Below are 27118 nucleotides of genomic sequence, written 5' to 3'. Positions count from 1 at the left end.
ACAGTGTGATGGGTCAGCAGGGAGGGTTTTTACTCCAGACCATGCAGGCCCTCGAGCACGGGAACAGCCCACGCTCCTTCCTGCCCACGGTCTCTGTGCCCTAGAGACCACCTGGGTCCCACCTCCCCTAGAGACCTCCTGGGTCCCACCTGTGCGCAGCCCAGACTCAGCCATCCCCAGCACCACACCTCCTCTGGCAGGCTCCTCCCAGCCAGGTCCCCACCCCACACCCAGCAGGTGCTCCGTGAAGAACCCCTCCTCCTCTCCACTCCAGTTCTCGGCTTCACTTTCTCTGCCCTGAGAATGAGCAGTCATCCCAGGGGACAGTGAGCAAAGCTCAGTAATGAGGAGGTCCGGTAACATTTCTGGAACGTTTTGCCGGGCGTCGTGGGTCCTGTTCACATATAACTAACTCACCAGGTGATTCTCACAAAAACGATGATCTGTTACGCACAGCGTGACCGTGTGAACCAGAGTGAAGGAGCTGGAGCTCCCCCCCTGGGGTCCGCCCTGCTCCGTGAGAGGCAGCGGGAAAGCCAGTGAGCAGAGCCAGAGCCCACCTGGCGTGAAGTGCTGGATCCAGCTGAGCCTGAATGTGGACCCTGCAGCAGACCCCGCCCCCTGAAAACCCTCCTTGGAGGAGGTCTGGGGACGAGGAGGAAGCTGCATTTTTTTAGGATGTGTGTCCGCCTCCCCCCCCCCCCGCCCCCGGCCCCCCATCCCCTCTCTGCAGGCGGTTGGAAAGCTGGTGGTTACTGGGAATGTGCCTCCCACACACCGTCTCCCCGCCACACCGCAGATGGAAAATCCGAGTCCAGGAGTTTCCATGCCGGCCGTTGTCATGCCCTGGCGGCGAGGAGGGGGGAGGTTTGTGGGGGAGGGCCTCCGCCTGCTCCTCGGAGCAGGGAAAATTGTCTGGGGCACAGAGGAGCTGGCCCTCAGACATCCCACCCCCCCAACCCTAATGGCCAAAGAGCTTGAGATCTGCTGTGCACTGTCCCCCAACTTCCAACAGCTTGGCTCCCTCCTGGAACCCCCTGCACCCCACAAATGCCGATTCCAGTCACCCTCCCAGGGAGCAGGGTCAGTGGGGCTCTGCGTAGAGGTCCCAGCTGCCTGACCTTGGGTCAGGGGCTTCCTGTCTCTGGGTCTGACTCCCTTAATCCCTAGAAAGGGCTGAGAAACATCCTGTTTCATGATGGCTGGAGGAGCTGGGCTGGTGAATGTGTGTTCAAGGTCAAGAGAGCAGACCCTGGGGCCCCCCTGGGTTCAAGGCCCAGCTCTGCTTCTTTCCACTGTGAGACCTTGGAAGAGGGATAGAACCTCACGTGCCTGGGTTTCCTGCCAGGTCGGGGCAGGGCTCTCTCCAAGGGTTCTCAGACGGATTCGGCCCAAAGGGTCTAGTCATGGCCCCTTGAGCCTCCTTGCCCCGGTTGGGAGCTCCTGACTGTTGGGCACGTCCCAGCTCAGGGCTCCCTAGGACCTAGCGAGGGTGAGGGGCGCGCACTCTTCACTCGTCTCGTTGTGAAGCTGGGACAGTGAGTGTGCTCCACGGGAGCGGGGCCGGGTGCCGACAGTCGCCAGGGTGGGTGTCGAGGGACCCGACCTTCCGAAATGCCGCGCTTCCCAGGAACGCCGGGGTTTGCAGCACTAGGCGTGGAGAAATCCCCTGCACTGAAGCCAGGACACAGCAGGTTTTGGGCCCTTCCAGACCCAAAGGTATCAGATGTATCCAGCCCCTGGGTACGAGGAGACCTGGGGACACGTCCTGCCGGGTCTGCCCTCCCGCGCGCTCCCCCCGACTGTGCGTGGGGCCCTTCCTCCCTTCTCGCCACCCGCCCCTCCCCGACTCAGCCGACCCGCTCTGCGGGGGCGCCCTGGACCGCTCTGGGGGAGCGCCGGCCGCAGACGACCCCTCTCGCCTCCAGACCCGCGTGGGGTCTCCCGCCGTCCCGCGGACAAACCCTCCACCCGGCTCCTCCCGACTCGCGGCGGCCGGGCGGGGCGGGGCCGGGGCAGAGTCCGCCCCCTGCCCTCGGGCTGCTCCGCCTCCGCCCCGCCGCGCCCCTGCCTTCCCCTCCACGCCCCGCCCCGCCCTGGCAGAGCCTGGCTCCGCGGCCATGTGACCCCGCGGCCGGGCCCGGGCGCGACGGGACGCGTAGGGGACCGGCGTCGGGGGTCGCGGGCGCGGCCCGGGGCGGGGGCGGGGGCGGCATGGAGCGGAGGTGGGTCTTCGTGCTGCTCGACGTGCTGTGCGTGCTGGTCGGTAAGAGCCGCGGGGACCCGTGTGTTTGGGAAGGACCCCGCCCCCGGCGGTTCCGCGCCGCGGGCCCCCGAAGGTTGGCTTGTGGGGGCGGGTCCGGGAGGCCCCCTGGGGGCGGGTGACCCCTCGGACGGCCCGCGCGCCCCGGTGCCTTGCGTGCGCCCTCCCGGGCCTCGGTTTCTCCTGGCCGTGCCAGGACCCCCGCCCGCGGCAGCAGGAAGCCCCAGCCGAGGGGTTGCACGCGCCTCCGGCCGCGCCCGGCCGGGCCAGTGATTCACGAGGGCGGCGGCCGGGGTTTGGGGCGCGGCCTGGATCGCCCGCGAGGACCTCCATCCCCTGTCCCGGGATCGACGTCCCCAGCGGGCACACAGCTGGTCGGTGGGAGGCGGACCCCCTTCTCGGGCGGGGGAGAGAAGGAGAGAAAGTCTGGGCCCCCGGCTACCCGCGCACCTGGCGCCTCGGGCGGCGCGCGCCAAACCTGTCGGGCGGGTTTGAGGGCCAGGCTGGGGGAGGGGGCGGCCCGAGGCCCCCTCCCCGCCCCTCCCCCAGGGTCCCGGGAACAAAGGCCGAGTGTTTGCTCTGGGGCCGTGCGGACAATGGCCTCAGAATTCTACCCCTGGCGCAGGGAGGGACACCTCGGGCCTAAATCGCACCCCGCCCCTCTCCCTCCCCGTCCCCAGATGGGGTTCCTGCTTTCCGCCGGGGTCGGAGGGGTAATCCTGGGTGGGTTGCAAAGGCCAGGCTCTCCTCCTGAGCGCCAGACCCCTATACCTGACCCCTTTGGAGTGGGCTGGTGGGCAGCAGGAAGAAGTGCCGGGGGGCGTCTGGCCCTAGGCGTCATTTATTGAATGCCTGTTACTATATTTAAACGTCTGCGTGGCACCTACTGTATGCCAGACCAGAAGTGTCAGGCGCACAATGAAACTGTTCCCACCAAGCACTCGGTCAGGGAGGCTCCGCTTGTCCAGAGAGGTTCCGGTGCCTGCGGGAGGTCACACAGCAGCTGCCGGTGGTGCTGAGATGAGCTTGTGTGTTGGCTGCTTCTTGCTGCTGGGTGCTAGAGGCCCAGGCAGACCTGGTCCCATTCTTGAAGCTTCCACCCATAAAAAGTTGAGTTCCATGGGGTGACCACGGGGCCCGGATGAAGATACGGGGTGTGTGTCGGGGTGGGGGTTGTAGAGGCAGGGAGGTTCTGCAGGTGTCTGCCATGAGGGCATGAGCCAGTGTCTCAGGCAGAGAAGAGGCCCCAAATCCAGTGCTGGGAGCTGTGCTTCCTGAATCCACAGCTCCGGTTCCAGGCCGGGGTGACAGTCTCCAGTGGGAGGGGCTGGGGCTGGGGCTGGGTGGGGTGGCAGGAGCTGGGAGGCGGACCTCGCTGCCCAGGCCCCTTGTGCCAGCCGCTGCCCTGCTCCAGCTGCAGGGATGAGGCTTGACTTGCTGGCTCAGCGTATTGTGGCTCTGCCCTTCCTCAACCCCCAGCGTTGGGGGTTCTCCTCTCTGGCTTTTCTGCCTCCCGCCTTGCGCTCACTCAGGGCAACCAGAGGGACCCTACGAAACATGCTCCGTTCCTTTGCTCCAAACTGTCTGGTGTGTCCCGCTCACTAACTGCACCATTCCCAATCTTAGCATACCCTCCCCGCCCCCGCCACCCCCACTTCCGCCCTCCAGCCCTCCAGGCGTGGGCCCACCTCCCGACCTTTGCACAGGCTGGTGCTGCTGCCTGGCTTTCTTCCCCAGATCTGCCCTGACCTTCCTTAGCTCCTTCAAGCCACCGTCTGTGTGTGGCCCACCTGACAAGCCCGCAGCCCCCGATCCCAGTCGCCATCCCTCACTGTCACGGCTCCATGGGCAGACCTCTGCGTTTCCCCACACTCAGCGCTAAGTTTGGTCTTTGGGGAGGAGGACTTGGCCTTGCCCCCGCCTCCTGTGGTATTCAGGCCACGGAAGAGTCAAACCCTTTCCTACTTGTCCACCTGTCGTGCTGGGGGCAAAGGGCACTCTGCCCGTGTTTGTCACCCTCAGCTCAGCAGGGCCCTGGGACCCCAGAGCCACAGCAGTGCCTGTCATTATTCTGCCATGCTTGTGGCTCCTGAAAGTGTCTTTGGACCGAGATGTGGAGGCCCTTGGTCTGCCCAGCGGTCTTCAGGCATCTCAGCTCAGGGCCTTAACTATGGTGTGTCCTGGGCTCTCCCGCTGGCCTTAGAGCGGAGGGAGGGAGGTCTCTCTAAGCGGTGCTTGTGAAACACCTGCCCAGGCTGAGCCCCGGGAAGGCTCCGGGGACAGCCCTGAGCATGGTGGAGCCTGCTCAGTGCTCAGGGGACTCAGGTGTCACGCGGTGCACACACATGAACGGTGCCAAGGGACACACAGAACAGACGTTTCATTCTGGGAGAGTGGGGCCAGGGCGGGCGCTCAGGAAGGCCGGATGGAGCTCAGGTTGGAAGGACGGCTGTCAGAGCGGTTTTGGGTGGTGAGGACGTGTGCCGGGTTTCTGGTGCCGGGAAGGAGACAGGATGCCGGAGAGAAGTGAAGAAGGGGAGGGGGTGGGATAAGTGGGGTGGGGGCTGCGCGATGGGCCTGGGAGGACTTGGGTGTTTATCTGAGGATGATGGGGAATCACGAGGGGCTTTTGAGGGGCCAGCGGCCTCCCAAGTGTCAGGTTGGTGCGGAGGTGAGAAACCAGGGGTCCCAGGCGGTGGCCAGGGCCATGCGAGGGATGCTGGGGTCATGTCACTGGGGGGAACCGCATGGCCACTGGCTTCTCTCCCCTGCCCCCAGCCTCTCTGCCTTTTGCCATCCTGACGCTTGTGAGCGCCCCGTATAAGCGAGGGTTCTACTGTGGAGATGACTCCATCCAGTACCCCTACCGTCCAGACACCATCACACATGGGCTCATGGCTGGGGTCACCATCACGGCCACCGTCATCCTTGTAAGGCAGGAGAGGCTTGGAGGCTGGGGGGCGGGCTGGTCTTCGGGGAAGAGGACCCCTTTGGGCGCTCCCAGAACCCCAGCCGACTCAGGGGGGCTGGCAAGCCGGACCCCCTCTCCGTGGGGAGGGCCGAGGCCCAGGGAGCCAGGGCCGGTGGAGGCGCCCGCAGCTGGCGTCCCAGCCCGGCCGCGAGGCCCCTCAGCTGCTCGCTGTGCAGGTCTCCGCCGGGGAGGCCTACCTGGTGTACACGGACCGCCTGCATTCCCGCTCCGACTTCAACACCTACGTGGCAGCCATCTACAAGGTGCTGGGCACCTTCCTGTTCGGGGCCGCCGTGAGTCAGTCGCTGACGGACCTGGCCAAGTACACGGTCGGCCGCCTGCGGCCCAACTTCCTGGCCGTGTGTGACCCTGACTGGAGCCGCGTGAACTGCTCCGTGTACGTGCAGGCGGAGAGGGTGTGCAGGGGGAGCCCCGCCAACGTCACCGAGTCCAGGTGGGTGTCGGGTCAGCCCTCCTGGGGGCCCCCGGCCGCGGACACCCCCACCCCTGGGGGAGGGGCCTCAGGAGCTGGGTGTGGGAGAATGGGAGGTTAGGAGGCGACTCCCTGAGCAGAGGGTTAGGGGTGAGGCCGGTGGGGCTGGGCCCTGTGGACAGGCAGGTGTGGGGGCGTGAGGCTGGGCGGATGGCGGCCCTCTGTCCTGCTTCTCTGCTCTGCGCTCTCATGGTCTCTGATCAACTTTTCAATTAATTGCCGTTCTTATTTTCTTTATTATTATTATTTTAAAAAAGATTTTATTTATTTATTTGAGAGAGAGACAGAGTGAGAGCGCATGAGAGGGGAGAAGGTCAGAGGGAGAAGCAGACTCCCCGTGGAGCCCGGGGCCCGATGTGGGACTCGATCTTGGGACTCTGGGATCATGAGTCGATCAACATGGGATCAACATGCCGAGCAAGAGGCAGTTGCTTAATCAACTGAGCCACCCAGGCGCCCTGTTTTATTTTTTAAATAAGTTTTGCAACACATAAAGTTTTTTAAAAAGATTGCATTCATTGAGAGAGAGTGGGCACCAGTGGTGAGGGGGGAGGGGCAGAGGGAGAAGCGGGCTGAGCCCGACGGTAGGACTTGATCCCAGGACCCCGAGATCATGACCTGAGCCAAAGGCAGATGCTTAACCGTCTGAGCCACCCAGGTGCCCCCTTACTTTCCGTTTTAAAAGATTGAAATAAAATTCATGTAGCTTGGGACACCTGGGGGGCTGAGTTGGTGAAGCCTCTGCCTCTGGCTCAGGTCATGATCTCGGGGTCCTGGGATTGAGTCCCGTGTTCGGCTCCCTGCTTGGCAGGAAGCCTGCTTCTCCCTCTGCCTCTGCTGCTTCCCCTTTGCTTGTGCGTGCACGCCCTCTCCCTCTCTCTCTTTCTCTCTCTGCTCAAATAAACAAATAAATAAAATCTTTAAAAAATATTCGCATAGCTAAAATTCACTAGTTTAACTGTTTTAATGTGTACAGTTCTCTGGTTTTTAGTTATTCCCAGTGTTGTGCATCCCCACTCTCTTAGTCCAGAATATTTTCATAACCCCAAAAAGAAGCCCCATGTCTGTTGTTAACCAGCACCCTGTCAGTCCATGCCCCCCCTTGTCCCTGTCCCCAGCCCCGGGTACCCATGAGCCCCCTCCCATGTGGCTGTCTCTACCTCTCCTGACTAGTCACAAGTGTGGAGTCCCACACCACATGGCCTCTCGTGTCTGGCTTCCTGAATGTTTTGGAGCTAACCCGTTGCAGCGTCCATGTGATTTTGCTGCCCCCATTTTGGGGGTCTTGTTCAGGGGCTGTATCTCTGTGATTGTTTTGTCATCCTGACAGATGAGCCCTTTCTCACTGTGTAACACCCTTTGTCTCTCCTAGTGGTTTTGTTTTCCGGGGCTGTTTTGTCTCCCAGTGGTGTAGCCATGCCCGACGTCTTGTGATTGCTGTTTGCATGGAATGGTTTTCCCTTTTTTGTACTTTTCATCCTATTTGTGTCATTGAACCTAAAGTGAGTCTCTAGTATACAGGGTAAAGTTAGGTTGTTGTATAAATCTGTTTTGTAATCTCTGCCTTTTATCTGGAGAGGTTAATACGTTTACATTCATTGTGACTACTGATCAGGAAGGGTTCTGGTGTCTTGCTTTCTACAGGTTGTTGTTTCGCTGACTTTTGAATTTCTTCATTACTGCCTTTTCTGTGAAGTAGTTATTGACTATGCCAAGAGTTTGTGGCCATTATGGAGCTACCCTCTTAGGAGATTATTTTCACAAATTACATTTTTATAGATTGTTCATCAACTTAGATTTATAATTACTATGTTTCTCAGTTTTGAAACAGTTGAGGTATGATTGGCATGTGTCACCGGATTAACTTCAGGTGCACAGCATGACCCCATTTGTACTTAGCTTGAAGTGGTCAGCGTGGCAGTCTGGCGTACATGCGGCCCTGCGTACACAGTTACTGTTACTGGGGTCTTTCAGGTGTTTGTGGGAATCCGACTTACTGTCTAGCAGCCTTCGTTTCTCCTGGAAACACTCCCTTTTGGTTTTCTCACAGGGCAGGATTGGAGCACGGAACTCTCAGTTTTCGTTTATCTAGGAATGTCTTCATTCCTCCTTCACTGCTAGGGGATAACTTGGCCAGGTGTAGAATTCTTGTTCCTCTGACCATGTCGTCCTGCTGCCTCTGGCTTCCGTGGCTTCTGACGAGAAACCAGCCGTGACCCCCTCGTTCAGGAGTCGTCTCTTGTCTTGCTGCTTGTGTCTCTGTGAGTTTCTCCTTTTGGAGTTCATCCAGCTTCTTGGGTGTGTCAGTTAATGTTTTGGACCCAATTAGGGAAGTGTTCAGCCATTATTTCTTCGAAGACCCTTTCTGCCCCCATGTGCCTCGCACTCTTTGGGCTCTCACTGTGTGGGTGGTATCCCTGGGGCCACTTCCCTTTCTCCATTTTTTTACTCCCCACGTGTCCGGCTGACTCGTCCCCATCAACTGGTGTCTGTGGTCACTCTTCTGCCCGCTCAGATCTGCTAGTGATCTTTTCGTTTTGGATAGTACTGTTTTCTGCTCCAGAATTTCTGTTTGGTTCCTTTAGGTAACCTCTCTCTTTGTTAGTATTCTCTATTTAGTGAGACATCGTGTAGCTCTTTGAACAGATTTTAAGTGGTGGTTGAAACGTCTTTGTCCCAGAAGTCTAGAGCCTGGGCTTCCTCGGGGACAGCTTTGGTTAGTAGATGTTTTTCCCCTGTGTTGGGCTCCCTTTTTTCCCCTGCATGTTTTGTACTTATTTGGGTGGGAGCTGGGTGTTTTTTGTATTGTAATGTAGCAACTCTGGAAATCGCATTGAACTGCCTGCCCCCCGGGATTGTTGCTGGTGCGGTCCGCTGTTGCTGGTTGGCTGCTTAGTGACCTTTCTGAGCTTGGTTTGCAAATTCTGTATTCTTTGTCACATGTGGTCATGAAGTTCTTTCTGTTAGCCGAGTGCTCAGCTAGTGCTCGATGGAGCTTTCCTTAGACACCGTGCTCGGGAGAAATGAGTCTCCCAGAGTTTACCGATGGGCTCGCTGTGCTGCGCTGGGGCCTGCTGCCCGCACTCAGCCAGCCCTCCTGGGGACTGTGCTGCTCCTGAAGGTCAGCCTGAGGTGGGGGCTGAGGGCTGCTTTCTTGAGCTTCCCGGGGGTCTTTGTGCTCCCTGGACCGTGGTGATGAGCACTCGTTGCAGAGGTCTCCGAGCAGTGCCCCAGGGAGCTGCCTCAGTGCTGGGAGGGGGACAGCCCCTAGCTAGGATGCACCAGATGGGGCCCGTGCAGACTGTCACAGTTCTGCACGGAGAGGTCTGCTCTGCTCCTTGGTACATGTGGCCACTGTCCATGCGATTCTGTTCGTATAGGTGTTTCTCATTTCTCTTATGGGTGGCGAGACCTTTAGGGTTTCTTTATCTGCCACTTCCTTTTGTCCACTGATGTCCTTTTTGCTAAAACTTGTATTGAATTCTGGCGTCAAGTGCCGCAGAGGAGAGATAACTGTGGGGTTAACTGTGCTGGACACAGTTGTCTGCCCTCGTTCCGAGTCTGTGGCCCAAGACGTCCTTGTCAGAGACCGTGAGCTGCAGCTGGAGACTCTCTGTTGGTCAGAGAAGTGAAGAGGGGCCACGTTTCCCCCTAGAGCCCTCCCCGTGCCGGGTCCCAGACAACGGGAGACACAGTGGGATGCAGGCCCGGGGTTCCGAAGGCCGATGGGAGGGAACTCCCCCGCCTCTGAGCCTGGCCCTGGGCTGTGTTCTCGGTGCGGCCTCCTGACGCCGCCCTCCCCTTTCTCAGGCTGTCTTTCTATTCCGGACACTCCTCCTTCGGGATGTACTGCATGTTGTTCCTGGCGGTGAGTCCTTTCCCAGGATTGCCTTGTGGGACCAGCCCTGTCCCTGCCTTCCCTGGGCCTCGGTTTCTCTTTCTGCGGAAGGGGCGGGCTGACGGGTGCGGAGGCTCTGTGTTCCTGGCCTCAGAGCTCCCACCTGTGCCCCGGTGTGGGGGGAGCCCAGCTGGCTCCCAGGCTGACGGCCGCCCTCTGGCCCCCAGCTCTACGTGCAGGCCCGGCTCTGCTGGAAGTGGGCGCGGCTCCTGCGGCCCACGGTGCAGTTCTTCCTGCTGGCCTTTGCTCTCTACGTCGGCTACACCCGCGTGTCTGACTACAAGCACCACTGGAGTGATGTCCTCGTTGGCCTCCTGCAGGGGGCGCTGGTGGCCGGCCTCACTGTGAGCTCCTGGGCTTGCCACCCCCTGCCCCGCACCCTCTTGTCCCCTCTGCCCCAGTCCTCCCCCCTCGGAGCCCATCACCCCCCCACACCCCGCCCACTCCCTTCCCCTTCCGCTGCTCCAGCAGCCCTTGTCTTCTCCCCCAGGTTCGCTACGTCTCTGACTTCTTCAAGTCCCGGCCCCCACAGCGCTGCCTGGAGGAAGAGGAGCTGGGACGGAAGCCCAGCCTGTCCCTGACGCTGACCCTGGGCGAAGCTGGCCGCAACCACTGTGGGTACCCGGTCTCCTCTTCCTGAGGTGGGGCCCCCGGCTCTGGGTCCAGTGGGTATCAGGCTGTGTTCGGGGTCCTGGCCGGGCTCTCCCCTGAGGTGGGGAGGGGGGCTCTGGACCAGCTCCAGGGGCCCTGTGCTGGTGGCCGGCGGGCCACCCACCAACCCCACCTCCTGTGTGCTGGACCCACGGTCTGGGGGTGCACAGGGTGGCCCCAGCGTCGGGAAGGGGGAGGGACCCTGTGCTCTCAGCTCCCTCCGAAACCCTTTTCTTGGAGGAGAGGGGAACCGAGAGCCCCAGATAGATGCTGATTTTGTAAAGTGTAACGTATATGTGGACTTTTAGTAAAAGAGAGTGTTTGATGGACACGTGGTATCAGCCTCCGTTCTTTCCTGCCTTTCTGAGCGTGGTTCCTGCAGCAGAGTGGCCCGCGCCCTCCCTGGCCTCCCCTGCATGTCTTCATCTGGCTGCGGACTCGTGGGGATCACACCCTTTAATAAGCTGGTAAACCTCAGTGTTCCTGGGGCTGGGGGAACCCTAAGAGAGCAGGTGTCTAGTCGGGGGGTCAGAAGCCCCATCCCAACCTGGCGCTGCGGACGGCTTCGGGTGGGCGCGGTCTCGTGGGATGGAGGTCTTAACCTGCGCACCCTGGTGCCATCTGGGGGTGGGCTGCCCAGATTGTCCCGATGTCGAAACTGGGTCTGGAAGCTGAAAGAACTGTTTGTGAGCCGGTTAAGTCAACAAGGGAATGAGAGTAATAGCCGAGCCTAACCCTCGAGGGCTTCCTCTGATCCCGTCAGGGAGGGGGGAGGCCGGAGGAAGCAGATACAGCTCCGCCCAGTGCCCGGGGCAAGGGTCCCAAGCAGCTAGTGAGGCCCCTGCTGTTGTCCTGGTCCCAGGGAGGGCAAGGGTTGAGGCCGCTGAGTTCAAGTCAGGGTGCAGAATTTGTCTCCGTGGCCGTCCTCTCGCAGTAGGGAGGCCTCTGCTGAAAGCCCCCTCCTAGTACGGACCCCCGCACGGAAGCAGTGGGGCGGAAATGGAGATGGAGCTCAGAGCCGCCTCGGGCCTCCTCAAGGGTCCTGCAGGGCCTGGGTCCGTGGCCACGGGGCCTGAAAGCTCCCATTTGGGGTGTGGGCCTGAGGCTGGACTCCTTGTCCCATCTCTGCTCAGAGATATACTCTCTCCCTCTGACGGATGGGGACCCTGCCCTCGGATCCTGCCCTCAGATCCTCACGTCTCGCAGTGCCCACCTTTAACAGCCATACCTGGGGCTCCTGGGGCCTTAAGTCTGTCCGCGTCCGGCCTTCCTGGAGGACTTGTCCTGACTCTTCCCCTCTGGTCATGCAGATGGGGTCCAGGAGCAGCTCGTCTCACTCTGTCCTCGATGGACAACTCCCCACCACTCAGGGACGTGAACAGCAGGGCAGTAAAACAGACTAACTGTTAGAAATATATACTTTTAAAAAAAGGAGATGTGGGGGTCCCTGGATGGCTCAGTCAGTTAGGGGTCTGCCTTCGGCTCAGGCCATGATCTCAGGGTCCTGGGATCAAGCCCCAGGTCAGGCTCCCTGCTTGGGGGAGAGTCTGCTGCTGCTTCTGCCCCTCCCCCTCTGCTTCTGCTCTCTCTCAGATAAATAAATAAGATCTTTTAAAAAAAACAAGAAAGCTGTGTTCAAAACCTTGGTATAGGGAAGCCTCTTGTAATTGGGGAAAGCAGAGAAAGTGGAATTGAGGAAAATCTGAGGTCTGGGCCAGAGCAGCAACTCGAGAAACAGAAGGCGCTCTGAGTGGTGGGTCCCTTGTGCAGGGAGGACGCGTGTGAGGTGTTGGCCTCCGGAGTGGTTGTGGTCAGGCCGGCACCTCAAGACAGGCAGATCGGACAGAGCTCCCCTTTGCAAGGACAGTGTCAACGGTGGGTTTGATTTTTGGACTAAATATGTGTCAAACAGGTTACTTATTTTTAAGCGTTAATGTTTCATTTGTCCCCCAAAGCTGCTTTATTCCACACCCCTTGCACGGTGTTCCGGCCAGGCCTCGGAGAGAGGGCGTCGCCGGGGGGCAAAGACGCAGCCCCCTGGGCGCTGGATGGAGACGGTCTCCCTGGCTGCCATGAGCCTGCTTTTGCTGTGGCGGCCGGTGGGGAGGAGGGAGGCCGGACGCGGCAGCACGCCAGCACGCTGCACGCCAGCAACTCGGCCTCACCACCATGAAGCTGCCCGGGGCTGGGGAGCCTGGGCATCCCAGGACTCAGGAGAAGGCGGTGACCTAGCCCTGGCTGCATGTGGGGAGGGCATGCCCAGGCTCAGGCGGGGGGTGTCTGTCCGTGAAGGGGGCAATGAGTGAGTCACTCTGTGCTGTATCTTGAGGACTTTTATGTCCAAAAAAGGAAAATTCTGCCCAAGTGAATTTTCTTCAACAGTATCCATGCATTTCTTATTTTCCAAATGTCTCTATTTAAGTTACAACAACATAAAACCCTGAAAGAAAAACAAGATTATATTAATCTTTAATATAAATTAAATAAAATTAAGTGTAATGAAAAATTAAGGTTGGTTACCGTCTGATATAAGAAGGGAGTTTCCGCCGTTCATTAGCCGTAGGCAGTGGGGTGAGGGCCTCGTGCCCACATTACCAAACACCTGTAAATGGAGGGAGACATTGTGCTGTAGAATTTAAAAACCTCTGCTTTTTCTTAATCCTCTCGACACATTCTCAGCGGCTGGACAGCTCCCCGGGGCTCCTCTACCAGTCGGTGGACCCCAGCCACATCCTAGACAAACATGGCAGTATTTCCACTAGCTTTGTTTTTAGCAGTTGTGATTCGTGGGGAGAAGCAGCCCACTTCATACATTTGATGGCCCGGTTTTGGGTGAATCTGGGACTTTGGATGAGACTCACCAGTTGGTAAAAGGCTGGAACTGCCGGCTGTAGGCAGCTGCCCTGCCGAGGTGCACAGCTTCTCCCCATCGTGCCTTCTCCCTGCTCCCAGAGGAGCTGCTCACCTCTTCCGGTGTCAGGGCCAAGTAGCCACAAGGTCGTGGCGGCGGCCGCCGTGTGTCTGAGGCCAGAGCGGCCTCCCTGCAGGCCACATGGCTCAGGCCTAGAAACTGACCCTTGGTACGCTGCAGGAGACCAGCGGGAGCTTGGGTGACCTAAACGGGAAGAAACCACAACAAAAAAAGCACGTTCCGTTTTCTCTTCAGTCCAGTGAGGGTCTTTCTGGGACACCCACTTGAAAAATACACCTTCCTTCCCCCTCCGTGAAAAGTGCTCTGTGTATTAAACAGTTTTATTCTCTGGACGAAGCCAGGCCACGAGGGGTTTGTTCACGGTATGTTCCACGCCCGACGCCACTGTGAGGTCTACCCGGACGAGACCGCTGAGGAGCGGCTGGTAGGAGCTGCCGAGGCTTCCTGCAGCCTGTGGCATTTCCCTCGTCCCCATGGTCCCTGCCGGGGTGAGGAGCTCTGCACTCCCCGAGTCCTGTGCCTTCTGGGTTTCCTTGGTGACGGGGGTCTAAAGACACACTCTCCCACCTCTGGAGAGGACAGACTTCCAGCTCTGCCCCGCCTCACCTCATCTCCACTTGTGGGGTTTGCAGTTTGTCAGGGTCCCCATCTGGGAAGAAGCGGGTGGAGACTTCCCTGCAGGGACACGTGGGGCTTGAGGCTGGGGTTGGTCTGGCCGGGGCCTGACAGCCCCATCAGGGAGCTCTCCGGGCCTTTCCAGTCACTGCTATAGGCCACGTAGACCTGACTCCCTAGGGACACATTGGGCAGATGGATGTTTCTCTTGGTCTCCTTTGTGCAACCCCAAGGCTGGGACATGCACGTCGTTTCTGTGCTGCAGGGGGAGTACTCGGGGGGAAACTGATCTGTGCATGTGGTGCTTCTCTCCTGGGCCACTTGTAAGGCACCATTTGGTGCTTTGTCCAAGTAGAGAAGGCACTAGTGACATGTGGCCCTTTAAGTTAATTTATGAAATAAAGATCTGGTTTACCAGCCACGGGGGTCCTATTTGAAGCGTAAAATAAATGGAGGGTTAGATGAAGGGAAGTTCTGTTGTTGCAGGGCTTCTACTGAGAAGTTAGAGCAATAGTAAGGCCGTCCAGTTGGGATTAAGGTTAGTGCTGAGGTCAGGATGGGCCAGGGTCAAGGTCATTCTAAGGGAGTGAGGACTCATGTCCACATCCTTGGTGGCTGAATGTCTACATCAATTACTTGAAATTTTCCTGCATAAACAAAAGTAAACTGAAGGGAGAACTGGGCCACGGTGCTGTTGGGGGAGGTGCCAGATGGGCCCGCCGTGCACACAGACGTCTCTGCCCTCAGCCAGAGTGCACAGCCTTCTCCCGCTGAGTCCCTCAGGGGAGGGGATGACATGCGAGGGCACCGATGGTTCGACGACTTGAAGGAGATTGAAGTCATACCGATAACCTTTCCTGACCACAGTGGAATAGAGCCAGGAATCAACATAGAAGGAAAACTGGAAATTTTGCAGAGAGATGGATCTCACACACTGTCGAAACACCAGCTGGTCAAAGTGGAAATCAAGAGTGAGAGTGAGGGGTACCTGGGGGCTCAGTGGGTGAGGGCTCCGATTCTTGATTTCAGCTAGGGTCACGGGATCAAGCCCCATGTCATGCTCTGCGCTGTGCAGAATCTGCTTGAGATTCTTTCCCTCCCTCTGACCCCACTCCCCACTCTCTCTCTCTGAAATAAATAAAACCTTTTTAAAAAAGTGAAATTAAAAAACATCCCGAGACCAACAAACATGACGACACAACATAGCAAAAGATATGAGATGCGGCAAAAGCAGTACTAAGAAGGACGTTTATAAATGTCTGAGTTTATTCTTTTTATTTAAATTCAATTAGCCACATAGAGTACTTCATTAGCTGTCCACGCAGCGTTCGATTCGTCAGTTGTGTGTAACACCCAGTGCTCAACACCGCACGTGCCCTCCTTCATGCCCATCACGCGGTTGCCCCATCCCCCCACTCTTCCCTTCTGTGACCCTCAGTTTGGTTCCGGGAGTCCAGAGTCTTTCATGGTTTGTCTCCCTCTCTGATTTCTCCCCCTTCGGATTTCCCTCCCTTCCTCTGGGGTCCTCTGGGCTATGCTGCTTATGTTCAAGGTCTGAGTGAAATCGTACGATAGTTTTTTCTCTGTCTGACTTACTTCACTTAGCATAGTCCCCTAGAGTTCCATCCACATTGATGCAGAAGTTGGATATCCATCCTTTCTGATGGTTGAGTAATAAATAGTCCATCATATATATGATCCACATCTCTCTTTTTTTTTTTAAGGATTTTATTTATTTGACAGAGATCACAAGTAGGCAGAGAGGCAGGCGGAGACAGAGGGGGAAGCAGGCTCCCCGCTGAGCAGAGAGCCTGATGCAGCCTTGATCCCAGGACCCTGGGATCATGACCTGAGCCGAAGGCAGAGGCTTTAACCCACTGAGCCACCCAGGTGCCCAGTATATGAACCACCACATCTTTATCCATTCCTCTGTTGAAGGACATCTTGGCTCTTCCACAGTTCAACTATTGTGGACACTGCTGCTATGACATTGGGGTGCATGTGCCCCTCTTTTTCACTACATCTGTATCTTTGGAGTAAATATCCAATAGTGCAATTGCTGGGTCTAGGGTAGCTCTATTTTTAACTTATTGAGGAACCTCCATACTGTTGTCCAAAGTGACTGTACAGCTGGCATTCCCACCAGCAGTGTAAGAGGGTTCCCCCTCCTCCACATCCTTGCCAACGTTTGTTGTTCCTTGTCTTGTTAATTTTAGCCATTTTAACTGGTGTAAGGTGGTATGTCATTGTGGTTTTGATTTGTAGTTCCCTGATGGCAAGTGATGTGGGACATTTTTTCATGTGTCTGTTGGCCATTTGGATGTCTTCTCTGCAGAAATGTCTGTTCATGTCTTCTGCCCATTTTTTGATCGGATTATTTGTTCTTTGGGTGTTGGACACTAGCCCTTTATCTGATATGTCATTTGCAAATATCTTCTCCGGTTCTGTTCATCAACTTTTGGTTTTGTTGACTGTTTCCTTTGCTGTTCAAAAGCTTTCTTTCTTGATGAAGTCCCAATAGTTCATTTTTGCCCTTCCTTCCCTTGCCTTTCACCATGTTTCTAAGAAGTTGCTGTGGCTTACATTGAAGAGTTTGCCGCCTGTGTTCTCCTCAAGGGTTTTGAGGGATTCCTGTTTTGCATTTAGGTCTTCAGTCCATTTTGAGTCTATTTTTGAGTGTGGTGTAAGGAAATGGTCCAGTTTCATTCTTCCACACGTGGCTGTCCAATTTTCCCAACAACATTTGTTGAAGAAACTTTTTTCCTTTGGACATTTTTTCCTGCTTTGTCGAAGTTTAGTTGACCATTGAGTTGAGGGTCCATTTCTGGGCTCTCTATTCTGTTCCATTGATTTATGTGTCTGTTTTTGTGCCAGTACCATGCTGTCTTGATGATGACAGCTTTGTAGTAGAGCTTGAAGTCCGGAATTGTGATGCCACCAGCTTTGGTTTTCTCTTTCAACATTCCTCTGACTATTCAGGGTCTTTTCTGGTTCCATATAAATTTTAGGATTATTTGTTCCATTTCTTTGCAAAAAGTTGATGGTATTTTGATAGGGATTGCATTAAATGTGTAGATTGCTCTAGGTAGCATAGACATTTTCACAATATTTGTTTTTCTAATCCACGAACATGGAACGTTTTCCCATTTCTTTGTGTCTTCCTCAATTTCTTTCATGAATGTTCTGTAGTTTTCTGAGCACAGATTCTTTGCCTCTTTGGTTAGATTTATTCCTAGGTGTCACATGGTTTTGGGTGCAGTTGTGAATGGGATCGAATCCTAGTATCTCTTTCTTTTGTCTTGCTGGTGTTTAGAAATGCAACTGATTTCTGTGCATTGGTTTTATATCCTGACACTTTACTGAATTCCTGTATGAGTTCTAGCAGTTTTGGGGTGGAGTCTTTTGGGTTTTCCACATAAAGTATCATATCAGCTGCAAAGAGTCAGAGTTTGACTGCTTTGCCAATTCAGATGTCTTTTATTTCTTGTTGTTGTCTGATTGCGGAGGCTAGGACTTCTAGTACTGTGTTGAATAGCAGGGGTGATAGTGGACATCCCTGCCATGTTCCTGACCTTAGGAGAAAAGCTCTCAGTTTTTCCCCATTGAGAATGATATTTGCAGTGGGTTTTTCATAGATGGTTTTGATGATATTGAGGAATGTACCCTCTATCCCTACACTTTGAAGAGTTTTGATCAAGAAAGGATGCTGAGCTTTGTCAAATGTTTTTTTCTGCATCTATTGCGAATTTCATAGGGTTCTTGTTCTTTCTTTTATTAATGTATTGTATCACATGATTTGATTTGTGGATGTTGAACCAAACTTGTTGCCCAGGAATAAATCCCACTTGGTCATGGTGAATAATCTTTTTAATGAATCTTTTAAATGTTGGATTCTATTTGCTAGTATTTTGGTGAGAAAGTTTGCATCCATGTTCATCAAGGATATTGGTCTGTAATTCTCTTTTTTGATGGGGTCTTTGTCTGGTTTTGGGATCAAGGTAATGCTGGCCTCATAAAATGAGTTTGAAAGTTTTCCTTCCATTTCTATTTTCTGGAACAGTTTCTGGAGAATAGGTATTAATTCTTCTTTAAATGTTTGATAGAATTCCCCTGGGAGGTCATCCAGCCCTGGGCTCTTGTTTGTTGAGAGATTTTTGATGACTGCTTCAATTTCCTTACTGGTTATGGGCCTGTTCAGATTTTCTACTTATTTCTGGTTCAGTTTTGGTAGTTCATACATCTCTAGGAATGCATCCATTTCTTACAGATTGTCTAATTTGCTGGCATATAGTCGCTCATAATATGTTCTTATAATTGCATTTCTTTGGTATTGGCTGGCTCTCTCTTTCATTCATGATTTTATTAATTTTCATCCTTTCTCTTTTCTTTTTGATAAGTCTGGCCAGGGGTTAATCAATCTTATTAGTTCTTTCAAAGAACCAGCTCCTAGTTTCATTGATCTGTTCTACTGTTCTTTTGGTTTCTATTTCATTGATTTTTGCTCTAATCTTATTACTTCTCTTCTTCTGATGGGTTTAGGCTTTATTTGCTGTTCCTTTTCCTGCTCCTTTAGGTGTAGGGTTAGGTTGTGTATTTGAGACCTTTCTTGTTTCTTGAGAAAAGCTTGTTTTGCTATATACTTTCCTCTTAGGACCACCTTTGCTGTATCCCAAAGATTTTGAACAGTTGTGTTTTCATTTTCATTTATTTCCATGAATTTTTAAAATTCCTCTTTAATTTCCTGATTGACCCATTCATTCTTTAGTAGGATGCTCTTTAGCCTCTGTGTATTTGAGTTCTTTCCAACTTTCCTTTTGTGATTGAGTTCAAGATTCAAAGCATTGTGGTCTGAAAATATGCAGGGAATGACCCCAGTCTTTTGGTACTGGTTGAGACCTGATTTGTGACCCAGGATGTGATCTATTCTGGAGAATGTTCCATGTGTACTAGAGAAGAATGTGTATTCTGTTCCTTTGAGGTGGAATGTTCTGGATATATCTGTGATGTCCATCTAGTCCGTTGTGTCATTTAAAGCCTTTATTTCCTTGTTGATCTTTTGCTTAGATGATATGTCCATCTCAGTTAAGGGGGTGTTAAAGTCCCCTACTATTATTGTATTATTATCACTGTGTTTCTTTGATTTTGTTATTAATTGGCTTATATGATTGGCTGCTCCCATGTTAGGGGCATAGATACTGAAAATTGTTAGATCTTCTTGTTGGACAGACCCTTTAAGTATGATAGAGTGTTCTTCCTCATCTCCTATTATAATCTTTGGTTTAAAATATAATTTGTCTGATATAAGGATTGCTACCCCAGCTTTCTTTTGATGTTCATTAGCATGGTAAATTGTTTTCCACCCCCTCACTTTAAATTTGAAGGTGTCTTTGGGTCTAAAATGAGTTTCTTGTAGAAAGCATATTGATGGGTCTTTTTTTTTTTTTTTTTAATCCATTCTGATACCCTGTGTCTTTTGATTGGGGCATTTAGCCATTTACATTCAGAGTAACTATTGAAAGATATGAATTTAGTGCCATTGTATTGCCTGTAGGGTCACTGTTACTGTATATTGTCTCTGTTCCTTTCTGGTCTACTACTTTTAGGCTTTCTCTTTGCTTAGAGGACCCCTTTCAGTATTTCCTATAGGCCTGGTTTGGTGTTTGCAAATTCTTTTAGTTTTTGTTTGTCTTGAAAGCTTTTTATCTCTCCTTCTATTTTCATTGACAGCCTAGCTAGATATAGTATTCTTGGCTGCATATTTTTCTCACCTAGTGCTCTGAATATATCTTGCCAGTCCTTTCTGGCCTTCCAGGTCTCTGTGGTCTGCTACCAAACTAGTAGTTCTACCATTGTAGGTTACAGACCTCTTGTCTTGAGCTGCTTTCAGGATTTTTTCTTTGTCTCTGAGACTTATAAGTTTTACTATTAGACGACAGGGTGTTAATCTATTTTTATTGATTTTGAGGGGGGTTCTCTGTGCCTCCTAGATTTTGATGCCTCTTTCCTTCCCCAGATTAGGGTATAATTTTTTCCAATGTACCTTCTGCCTCTCTTTCTATTTCTGGGATCCCAAATTATTCTAATATTGTTTTGCTTTATGGTATCATTTATCTCTTGAATTTTACCTTCGTGGTCCAGTAGTTTATCTCTCTTTTTCTCAGCTTCTTTATTCTCCATCATTTGGTCTTCTATGTCACTCATTCTCTCTTCTGCCTCATTTATCCTAGCAGAAAGAGCCTCCATTTTTTGTTGTACCTCTTTAATAGCCTTTTTAATTTCACTTGGTTGATTTTAGTTCTTTTATTTCTCCAGAAAGGGATTCTCTAGTATCTTCCATGCTTTTTTTCAAGCCCAGCTAGTATCTTTATAATCATCATTCTGAACTCTAGTTCTGATATCTTACTAATGTTTGTATTGATTAGGTCCCTGGCAGTTGGTACTGCCTTTTGTTCCTTTTTTTTTTTAAGGTGAGTTTTTCCATTTTTTCATTTTGTCCAGAGAAGAATAGCTGAATGAGAGAACAAAATGCTAAAAGGGTAACAACGATCACAGAAAAATATACACTAAATGATTTAGAAGAGACCTGCAACCGGGGAAAAAGAAAGGAAAAAAAAAAAAAAAGAATACGATCAGGCTGGTGAATAGAACAAAGCCAGACACTAGATTTTGGGTGTATTTTGATCTGGTAGAAGAAACTGCCTCCCAGAATTTTAAAATTGAAAGAAAAAATAATATATATATAGATACACACAAAATAAGGGTAAATACAATGAAGGGATGGAATATGACTATAAAGAAGAAAATTAAAAAAGATTTTAAAAAGGGAATTGGTAAGAAGTTGGTTGAAAAAAGAAAGAAAAAAAAGGGGGGTGGGGGGAAGAACGTGATCAGGTGGGAGACTAGAACAAAGCCATACACTAGATTTAGGGTATATTTTGGTCTGTTAAAAGAAACTGTATCCTAAAATTTTAAAGAAAGAAAAACTCATGTATATACAAAAATAAGATTAAATACAATGAAAAGATAGAATATGACTGTAAAAATAAACATTAAAAAAGATTAAAAAAACGTATTGTTAAGATAAGATGTTAGTTAAAATAGGAGAGAGGAAAAATTCAAAAAAAATAAAGAAAAAAATTTTAACTTGGAAAACTAAAGAATCATGGGAAAAAAGCCATGCGTTCTATGTGCTGCATTCCCCTAGCTCTAGTTCTCATTGATGGTGAACTTGGCTTTGGCTGGATGTTCTTGCTGATCTTCTGAAGGAGGGGCCTTTTGCAGTGATTCTCAAATGTCTTTGTCCAAGGAAGAATTGCCCCATCCTTGCCAGGGGCCAGGCTAGGTAATCTGCTCTCTGGAGGTTTTGTTCCCTGAATGCTTTCAGTACCGCTTTGGAGGACAGGAATGAAGATGGTAGCCTCCCAGTCTCCAGCCTGGAGGAGCTGAGAGCTCAGGGTCCCACTCCTCAGTGCAATCTCAGAGAAAAGCAGTCGATCCCTCCCGTCTCCCTGGTCTCCGGCTTTGCTCCGTGCTCACCTGGCCTGTGACTGAACATTTCTGTCTCTGGCGCACAGCCCCATTTGGAGTTTCCAAACCCAGCAGGTACCTGCAGTGCACTCCTATGCCACTCCTCCTGGAGGAGGAAGGTGAATCTCCCTGGATCTGCCACTTGTGGTGTCCCTGCTCAAAGAGCCATGGCCCGACTGTGACTTGGATCACGGTTTAAGGTTAGTCAAGCTGAGAGCCCCTCCTCAGCTCCATCTCAGTAACCGGCTTCCCCACTCCGATATCCGGGAGCTCTGTCACACTCAGAAACCCCCGGTCTTTCTGTGACTCTGAAGGTCCTAATACCACACTGTTCCTGGGAGGGCTCCACCCCCACTTAGCCTCTGGAGTGATGTCCTTCCTTACTTCTAAAAGTCCGGGTTTTGTGCTCTGCTGCGCTCTCACTTCCTGGGAGCGGACTGACGGAGCCCCCCCACCCAACAGTCTATTTTCCTAAATATCACCTTGGATTCACTTCTCCACATGTCCTATCTTCCAGAAAGTGGTCACTTCTGTTCATAGAATTGCTGCTGTCCTTTTCTTTGATCTCCTGTTGAGTTTGTAGATGTTCAGAATGGTTTGCTAACTATCTAGCTGAGTTCCTGGGACTGGATGATATTTAGGTCTCCTGCTCCTCTGCCATCTGGCTGTTCCCTCGATAGTCTCTGCCTTCATAAACACTGCGTCCTGTTCCTTAATAGCTCTGTTCTTGTAAGAATCTTGATGATCCCTTGGTCTGGTACAGGTGTCTATTTCCTGATTCTGCAGAAAGACTTCCTGAAACTTGCTAACTTACTCTTCGTTCTCACTCACCTTTAATATTTATATTCACAATCAAATGATTTGTCTATAGGAGGTACTGGACTTGGTTTAAAGATCTGCAAGAGACTGAAAGACAAGGATTTCCAGTGACATAATTTTTGGGATCTCTTTTACCTTTCAAACTTGTATTGGTTTCATGGGGAATTCTTTGTTATTTACATTATATATGTACACCTTCTGAATTCTTCCTCATAAAAAGAAGCCTGTAGATATGTTTCATGACCACTTAACTTTGGCTGATGCCCTGACAGTCATATTTAGAAGGATTCCAATTATTTTTTTTATTTTTATTTTTAAATTTTATTTATTTATTTGACAGAGATCATAACCAGGCAGAGAAGCAGGCAAAGAGAGAGAGGAAGGGAAGCAGGCTCCCTGCTGAGCAGAGAGCCTCATGTGGGGCTCGATCCCAGGACCCTGAGACCATGACCTGAGCCGAAGGCAGAGGCTTAACCCACTGAGCCACCCGTCGCCCCAGAGGGATTCCAATTATAATGTCATCATTTGGAATTAGGCTGGAGATGGGTGATACTGGATGTAAAATAGTGCTGTACATTCCAAGAGTTCCCAGGAGTATTTTTCTGGGTACTACCACCTTCCGGAGTACATTTCAGGCAGTGACTATTACTCCAAGTAATCCTAAATGGACCTGGCTCAAATACAGAATTTCTACTTTCATTCAACCCTCTTTACTTTTCTTCTGAATGATCAATCTGGCCATCTATTCTGTGGTCATTTTACAAACTGTGGCCAACAGGAATGCCACCGTCAATGGACTTGGGTATTATAGTCCTTATTGCAAAAGCAATGCATCTGATCGTCATATAGCATCATTATTTCTAAGTATGGTATTCATTTGAGATTTGTTCTTTCTCAGCCTGATGACATGTAAGAGTATCTGCACAGTGAATATGCTTAACAGACACCACAAAACAGCCCTGAATGTTCACAATACCATCCAGTCTTCGTCACACTCTCCTGGAAAAAAAGCTACCCATATTAGTCTCATACTGGTGAGCTGCTTTTTTTTTTCTTTTACTGGACCAACACTTTCTTACTGTTTATTTATTTTATACAGTAAGAAAAAGCAGCAACTGTAGAAATTTAGTAACTTTTTTCCATCATGTTACCAGACTGTGTATTCTTTCCTTCTAATTAAAAATGAAAATAGAATTTCCAGAATAAATTTCATGAAAACAAGAATCAGAATTTTCTCTTCTTAAAGAAAACTCACTGGTCATAGGAACACTCCTTAGCATTCTGCTACACCACAGGAGTCATTTGTATGAATATACGTAACATGCTTATCAATGACATGAGTTATCCGTAGTCCCCATTGAACTGAGTATACAGTCTGATGAGCTGTAACAAAGTTACTGTTAATTTATGAAACATTTTAGATATAAATATAGGGTTTAGATTATGATGTCATGTATATAAGTTTTAAAATTTTATAAAATAGTAGAATATATGTAATGTAGAATGGTTTCAAACATAGGGAATATTATTTATCATAAATTACAGAAATCAATAAACCCCCCAAAGGGTAGTGGTTACTTTTGGTGTAAGCTAACCCTAATCCTAAGCGAAGTGATGAAATATGTGCGTTTATTAAATTGTGCTCTATACTTTTGTATGTCAGGAATATGTCATATTTAGTTTTTTAAATAAACAGAATTATTAATATTTGCATATAAATTCAGAAATATGTTCAAATTTGCAATTTTTTGGACCTAGTTTAGATAGAGAAGGAACACCAAGAAATAAACAAGATTCCAAAACAGAGCTCGGCCTCTGGCATAGTGGGGTAGTGCAGAGCAGATGGGTCTGGCATCTGGTTAGGAAATAAGATGTTGATTTGGGTTTAGGCTTGGGATAGAGTCAGGGTCTGGGGTTGGGTTTTGGGGTCAGGGTCAGGGTTAAGTTTAGACATAACTGGCCCTCTTCCCCTCCGCCATTTCCATGGGCTTCCAGGGTGGACAGGACTTGCCCAGGGTTACACAAGAGTCCAGGGTTGAGCTGAAGCCTTGGTTCTCTACCCTTCAGTCCTGGGCTCTAAGGGAAGAGTGAAACATCCCCCTGGTTACTGAGTGTTTCAAATCCAACCCAACCCCAGTCAAGGGTTGTGGAGGGTGTCAGAGGTCATGGATTGTTCTCCCACCTGGAAGAGTGCTGCTGGCCCCATTCTGCCGGGCAGCTCCAGGTGCCAGCACAGCCCTGACTTGTGAGGACTGTCAGTAGATATGTGTGGATTTATACAGGACCAGGTTCAGGGGCCTCATGTGCACCCTTCCTGCAGAGTGGTGGGGTCTTCCTTGCACCCTTGACTTGGATGCACCCCAGTTTGCTTATGGGTTCATCTGTTGAAGGACACCCTGATTTCTTTAAGTTTTTAGCTACAACGATTAGAGCTGCTGTGCAGCATTGCATGTAGTCTTTGTGAGGAAAGAGTCTTTCAAAGCAGTTGTCTGAACACTAGAAGTGGGATTGTTGGGTATTCGGGTGAGGCTTATTTAGCCTTGAGGAGACTGCCAAACTGTCTTCCAAAGCGGCCACATGTGTGTCCCCAGCAGGAAGGAGCGGTCCTGTCGTTCCCCACTGCCAGCAACCAGTATCCTCATCTGGACTTGCGCATTTCCCATCGCTGTGCTGCAGGCTCTCGCTGTTGCTTAAATTGATTACTTCTCATGATGGAGGAGGGAGAGCGCGTTTTGGCTTATCTTTTATCTACATCTTCTTTGTCCAGGTGTCTGTGCGGGTATTTTCCCAGTGTTAGTTCGGTCACTTGTGCTCTTGCTGTGGAGTTCTGAGAGTTTTTTGGTGTAGTTTGAATACGGATCGTTTATCAGGTGTGTGTTTGGGAAATATTTCTCACACTCCGTGAGTTGTCTTTGGTTCTCTGAGCAAGGTCTTTCATAGAGTAGGAGTTTTAACTGTATAAATTTCACATTATCCGTTTTTTCTCTCCTGGACCGGTGTTTGGTGTTGTGTGTTAACACTCATCACCAAATCCACGGTCGTGTAGATTTTCTTTCATGTTTTCTTTCTGATATTTTGAAAGTTGTATATTTTAAGTTTGTGCACAATTTTGAGTGGATTTTGGTGGAAGTTGTAAAGGTTTTATCTACATTTCATGTCCTATCATATGGTTTCCAATTCATCGTTCCTTGAGTGTTTCTGGAGAAGCCGGGATGTTGTACTCTATTTCAGTTAGAAATTTCCGAGATTATTGGGTTCAGCTGGACCCGGGAAGGGGCCAGGCGCGGCCACGGAACTGAGTGCACCGCCTGCTGCACTGCCTGCGCCGCCCACAGGGGGCGCCCCAGCCCAGCTCCGGATCCCTGAGGGGTTTGCAGGCTCAGCTGCGCTTGTCTGCCTGCAGGAACCGGAGCCGACCCAGGGGCGGGCGCTTCTGGAGGACATGGAGCCACGTTGGCGCTAAAGGAGCCCCGACCTCGTCAGGACATGCTGTGGGGGACATGGGGCCGTGTCCACGCTACAGGACCCGCTGTGGAGGTCGGGGGGCAGCGTCCACGCTGACAGGAGTCCGGCTTGGAGGAGGTGGGGCCGCGTCCACACTGACAGGACCCGCTGTGGAGGTCGTGGGGCCGCGTCCACGCTGGCAGGAGTCCGGCCCCTCAAGCCCCGTCGTAGGAGAAGGTGAGCAGAAGCCGCCGGAGCCGGCACTGCCGAGGGGTGCGGGGCTCGCAGGGCCTCGCGGAGGAAGGGCACGCTGTGTAGACGGTGCGGCTTCCACGGCTTTGTGTGCGGCGCGGTGGCCTCCCGCGGGGCTGAGCGCGGGGCTCTGGGGTCCCCCTTGTCCGGGCTCGGATGCGCCCCGGGTCGTGGCTGTGTCCGTGCGCCACGGACTCGGCTCCTGCGGCTCCTCAGACCGTCCCGGCGCGGCCGCCCCCTCGGGGCTCGCGCTCCCCCCGCCCCACCCCGGCCCCGCGGGTCCTTCCCGCGTCCACACCCGCCGCGGGGCCGGCCGGAGTCCGGGCGTCTGTCGCGCGCCGAGCCGCCGCCTTCCCGCCGCCGCCCCGGCTCCCCGGCCGCCGTCCCGAGGCCCGACCCGCTTCCTCACGGCTCCGACCGGGCTGTGCGGGCGCCGCGGGGACCTGGGACCCCGAGTCCCGCCGCGTCTGCCGCACGGAGACTCGGCCCCGACTCCGTCCTCCCGCGAGTCTCGGGCGGCCGCGGCCTCCTGCAAGGGCGAGTGGCCCGTCCACGCGGGGAACCTGGACCCGGTGGGCTCGGCCTCCCTCCCGGAGTCCGACGTCGTCTCTGCTCCTGCGACCTGGCGCCGCGGGGGTGTCGGGAAGCGCCGCGTCCTCTGCGGTGACCTCGGATCTGCGGGACCGCGTCGCCGCCGCCGCCGCCGCACAGACGCGTCATCCCCGCACGCAGACACCCCGCTGTCGCTTCCGAACACGTCTGTCGTGTGACACGGGCTGCTTCGGGCCGTTTGACCCCAAACAGGGACACTGTCCCGCGGAACCCCCACGGGACCCCAGGTGAGGAAACCCTGACGGCGCCCGCAGTGGCCCCCGGACCGCAGACCCCGTCAGCGGCCGCGCCCGCCGCACCGTCCGCGCGTCTTCTCCGGTCCCGTCCGGTTTTCTCCCTCCGGGGCCGCTCCCGAGACTCCCCGGCGAGCGCGACCCTGACGGGTTTCCGGAGCGCAGAGGCTCCCGTCTGGCGCGCATTTCCGCAGGGTTACGTCACTGGGGCGGTTTCCGGGGTCCGCGCGTGGGGACAGGCGGCATCCTTCGTGTTCTCACGGCGACTAAACACGACGACACGGACCGCTTCAGACGCGGCCGGGGGCAGTTCCGCAGCCTCAGCCGAGGTCACGTGTCGAGGTCACGGGCCGCAGTCGTTCTCCAGAACGTTCTCGCTCTCCCGAGGCGACTGTGCGCGCGAAACAC

At 52.6% G+C, this 27118-nt stretch overlaps 1 protein-coding gene and 1 pseudogene across 1 annotated transcript; both read left to right on the top strand.

Annotated features, from left to right (window-relative positions):
- The first annotated feature begins 2127 nt into the window (after positions 1 to 2127).
- On the top strand, positions 2128 to 10454 carry PLPP2 (phospholipid phosphatase 2). The gene is made up of 6 exons (XM_032847069.1): positions 2128 to 2266; positions 5042 to 5193; positions 5411 to 5688; positions 9538 to 9595; positions 9793 to 9969; positions 10116 to 10454. Exons 1-6 carry the CDS (start codon positions 2215 to 2217, stop codon positions 10263 to 10265), a joined length of 867 nt encoding a protein of 288 aa, XP_032702960.1. The 5' UTR covers positions 2128 to 2214; the 3' UTR covers positions 10266 to 10454.
- Positions 10455 to 13572: 3118 nt separating this feature from the next.
- On the top strand, positions 13573 to 23413 carry LOC116860822 (annotated as a pseudogene).
- Positions 23414 to 27118: the final 3705 nt, after the last annotated feature.

The sequence above is a fragment of the Lontra canadensis genome, unplaced genomic scaffold, assembly GCF_010015895.1.
Source record: "Lontra canadensis isolate GAN:19392208 unplaced genomic scaffold, GSC_riverotter_1.0 scaffold184, whole genome shotgun sequence".
Taxonomy (NCBI): domain Eukaryota; kingdom Metazoa; phylum Chordata; class Mammalia; order Carnivora; family Mustelidae; genus Lontra; species Lontra canadensis.
Note: the sequence above shows the minus strand (reverse complement) of the source record. Positions and strands in the feature narration are given on the sequence as shown.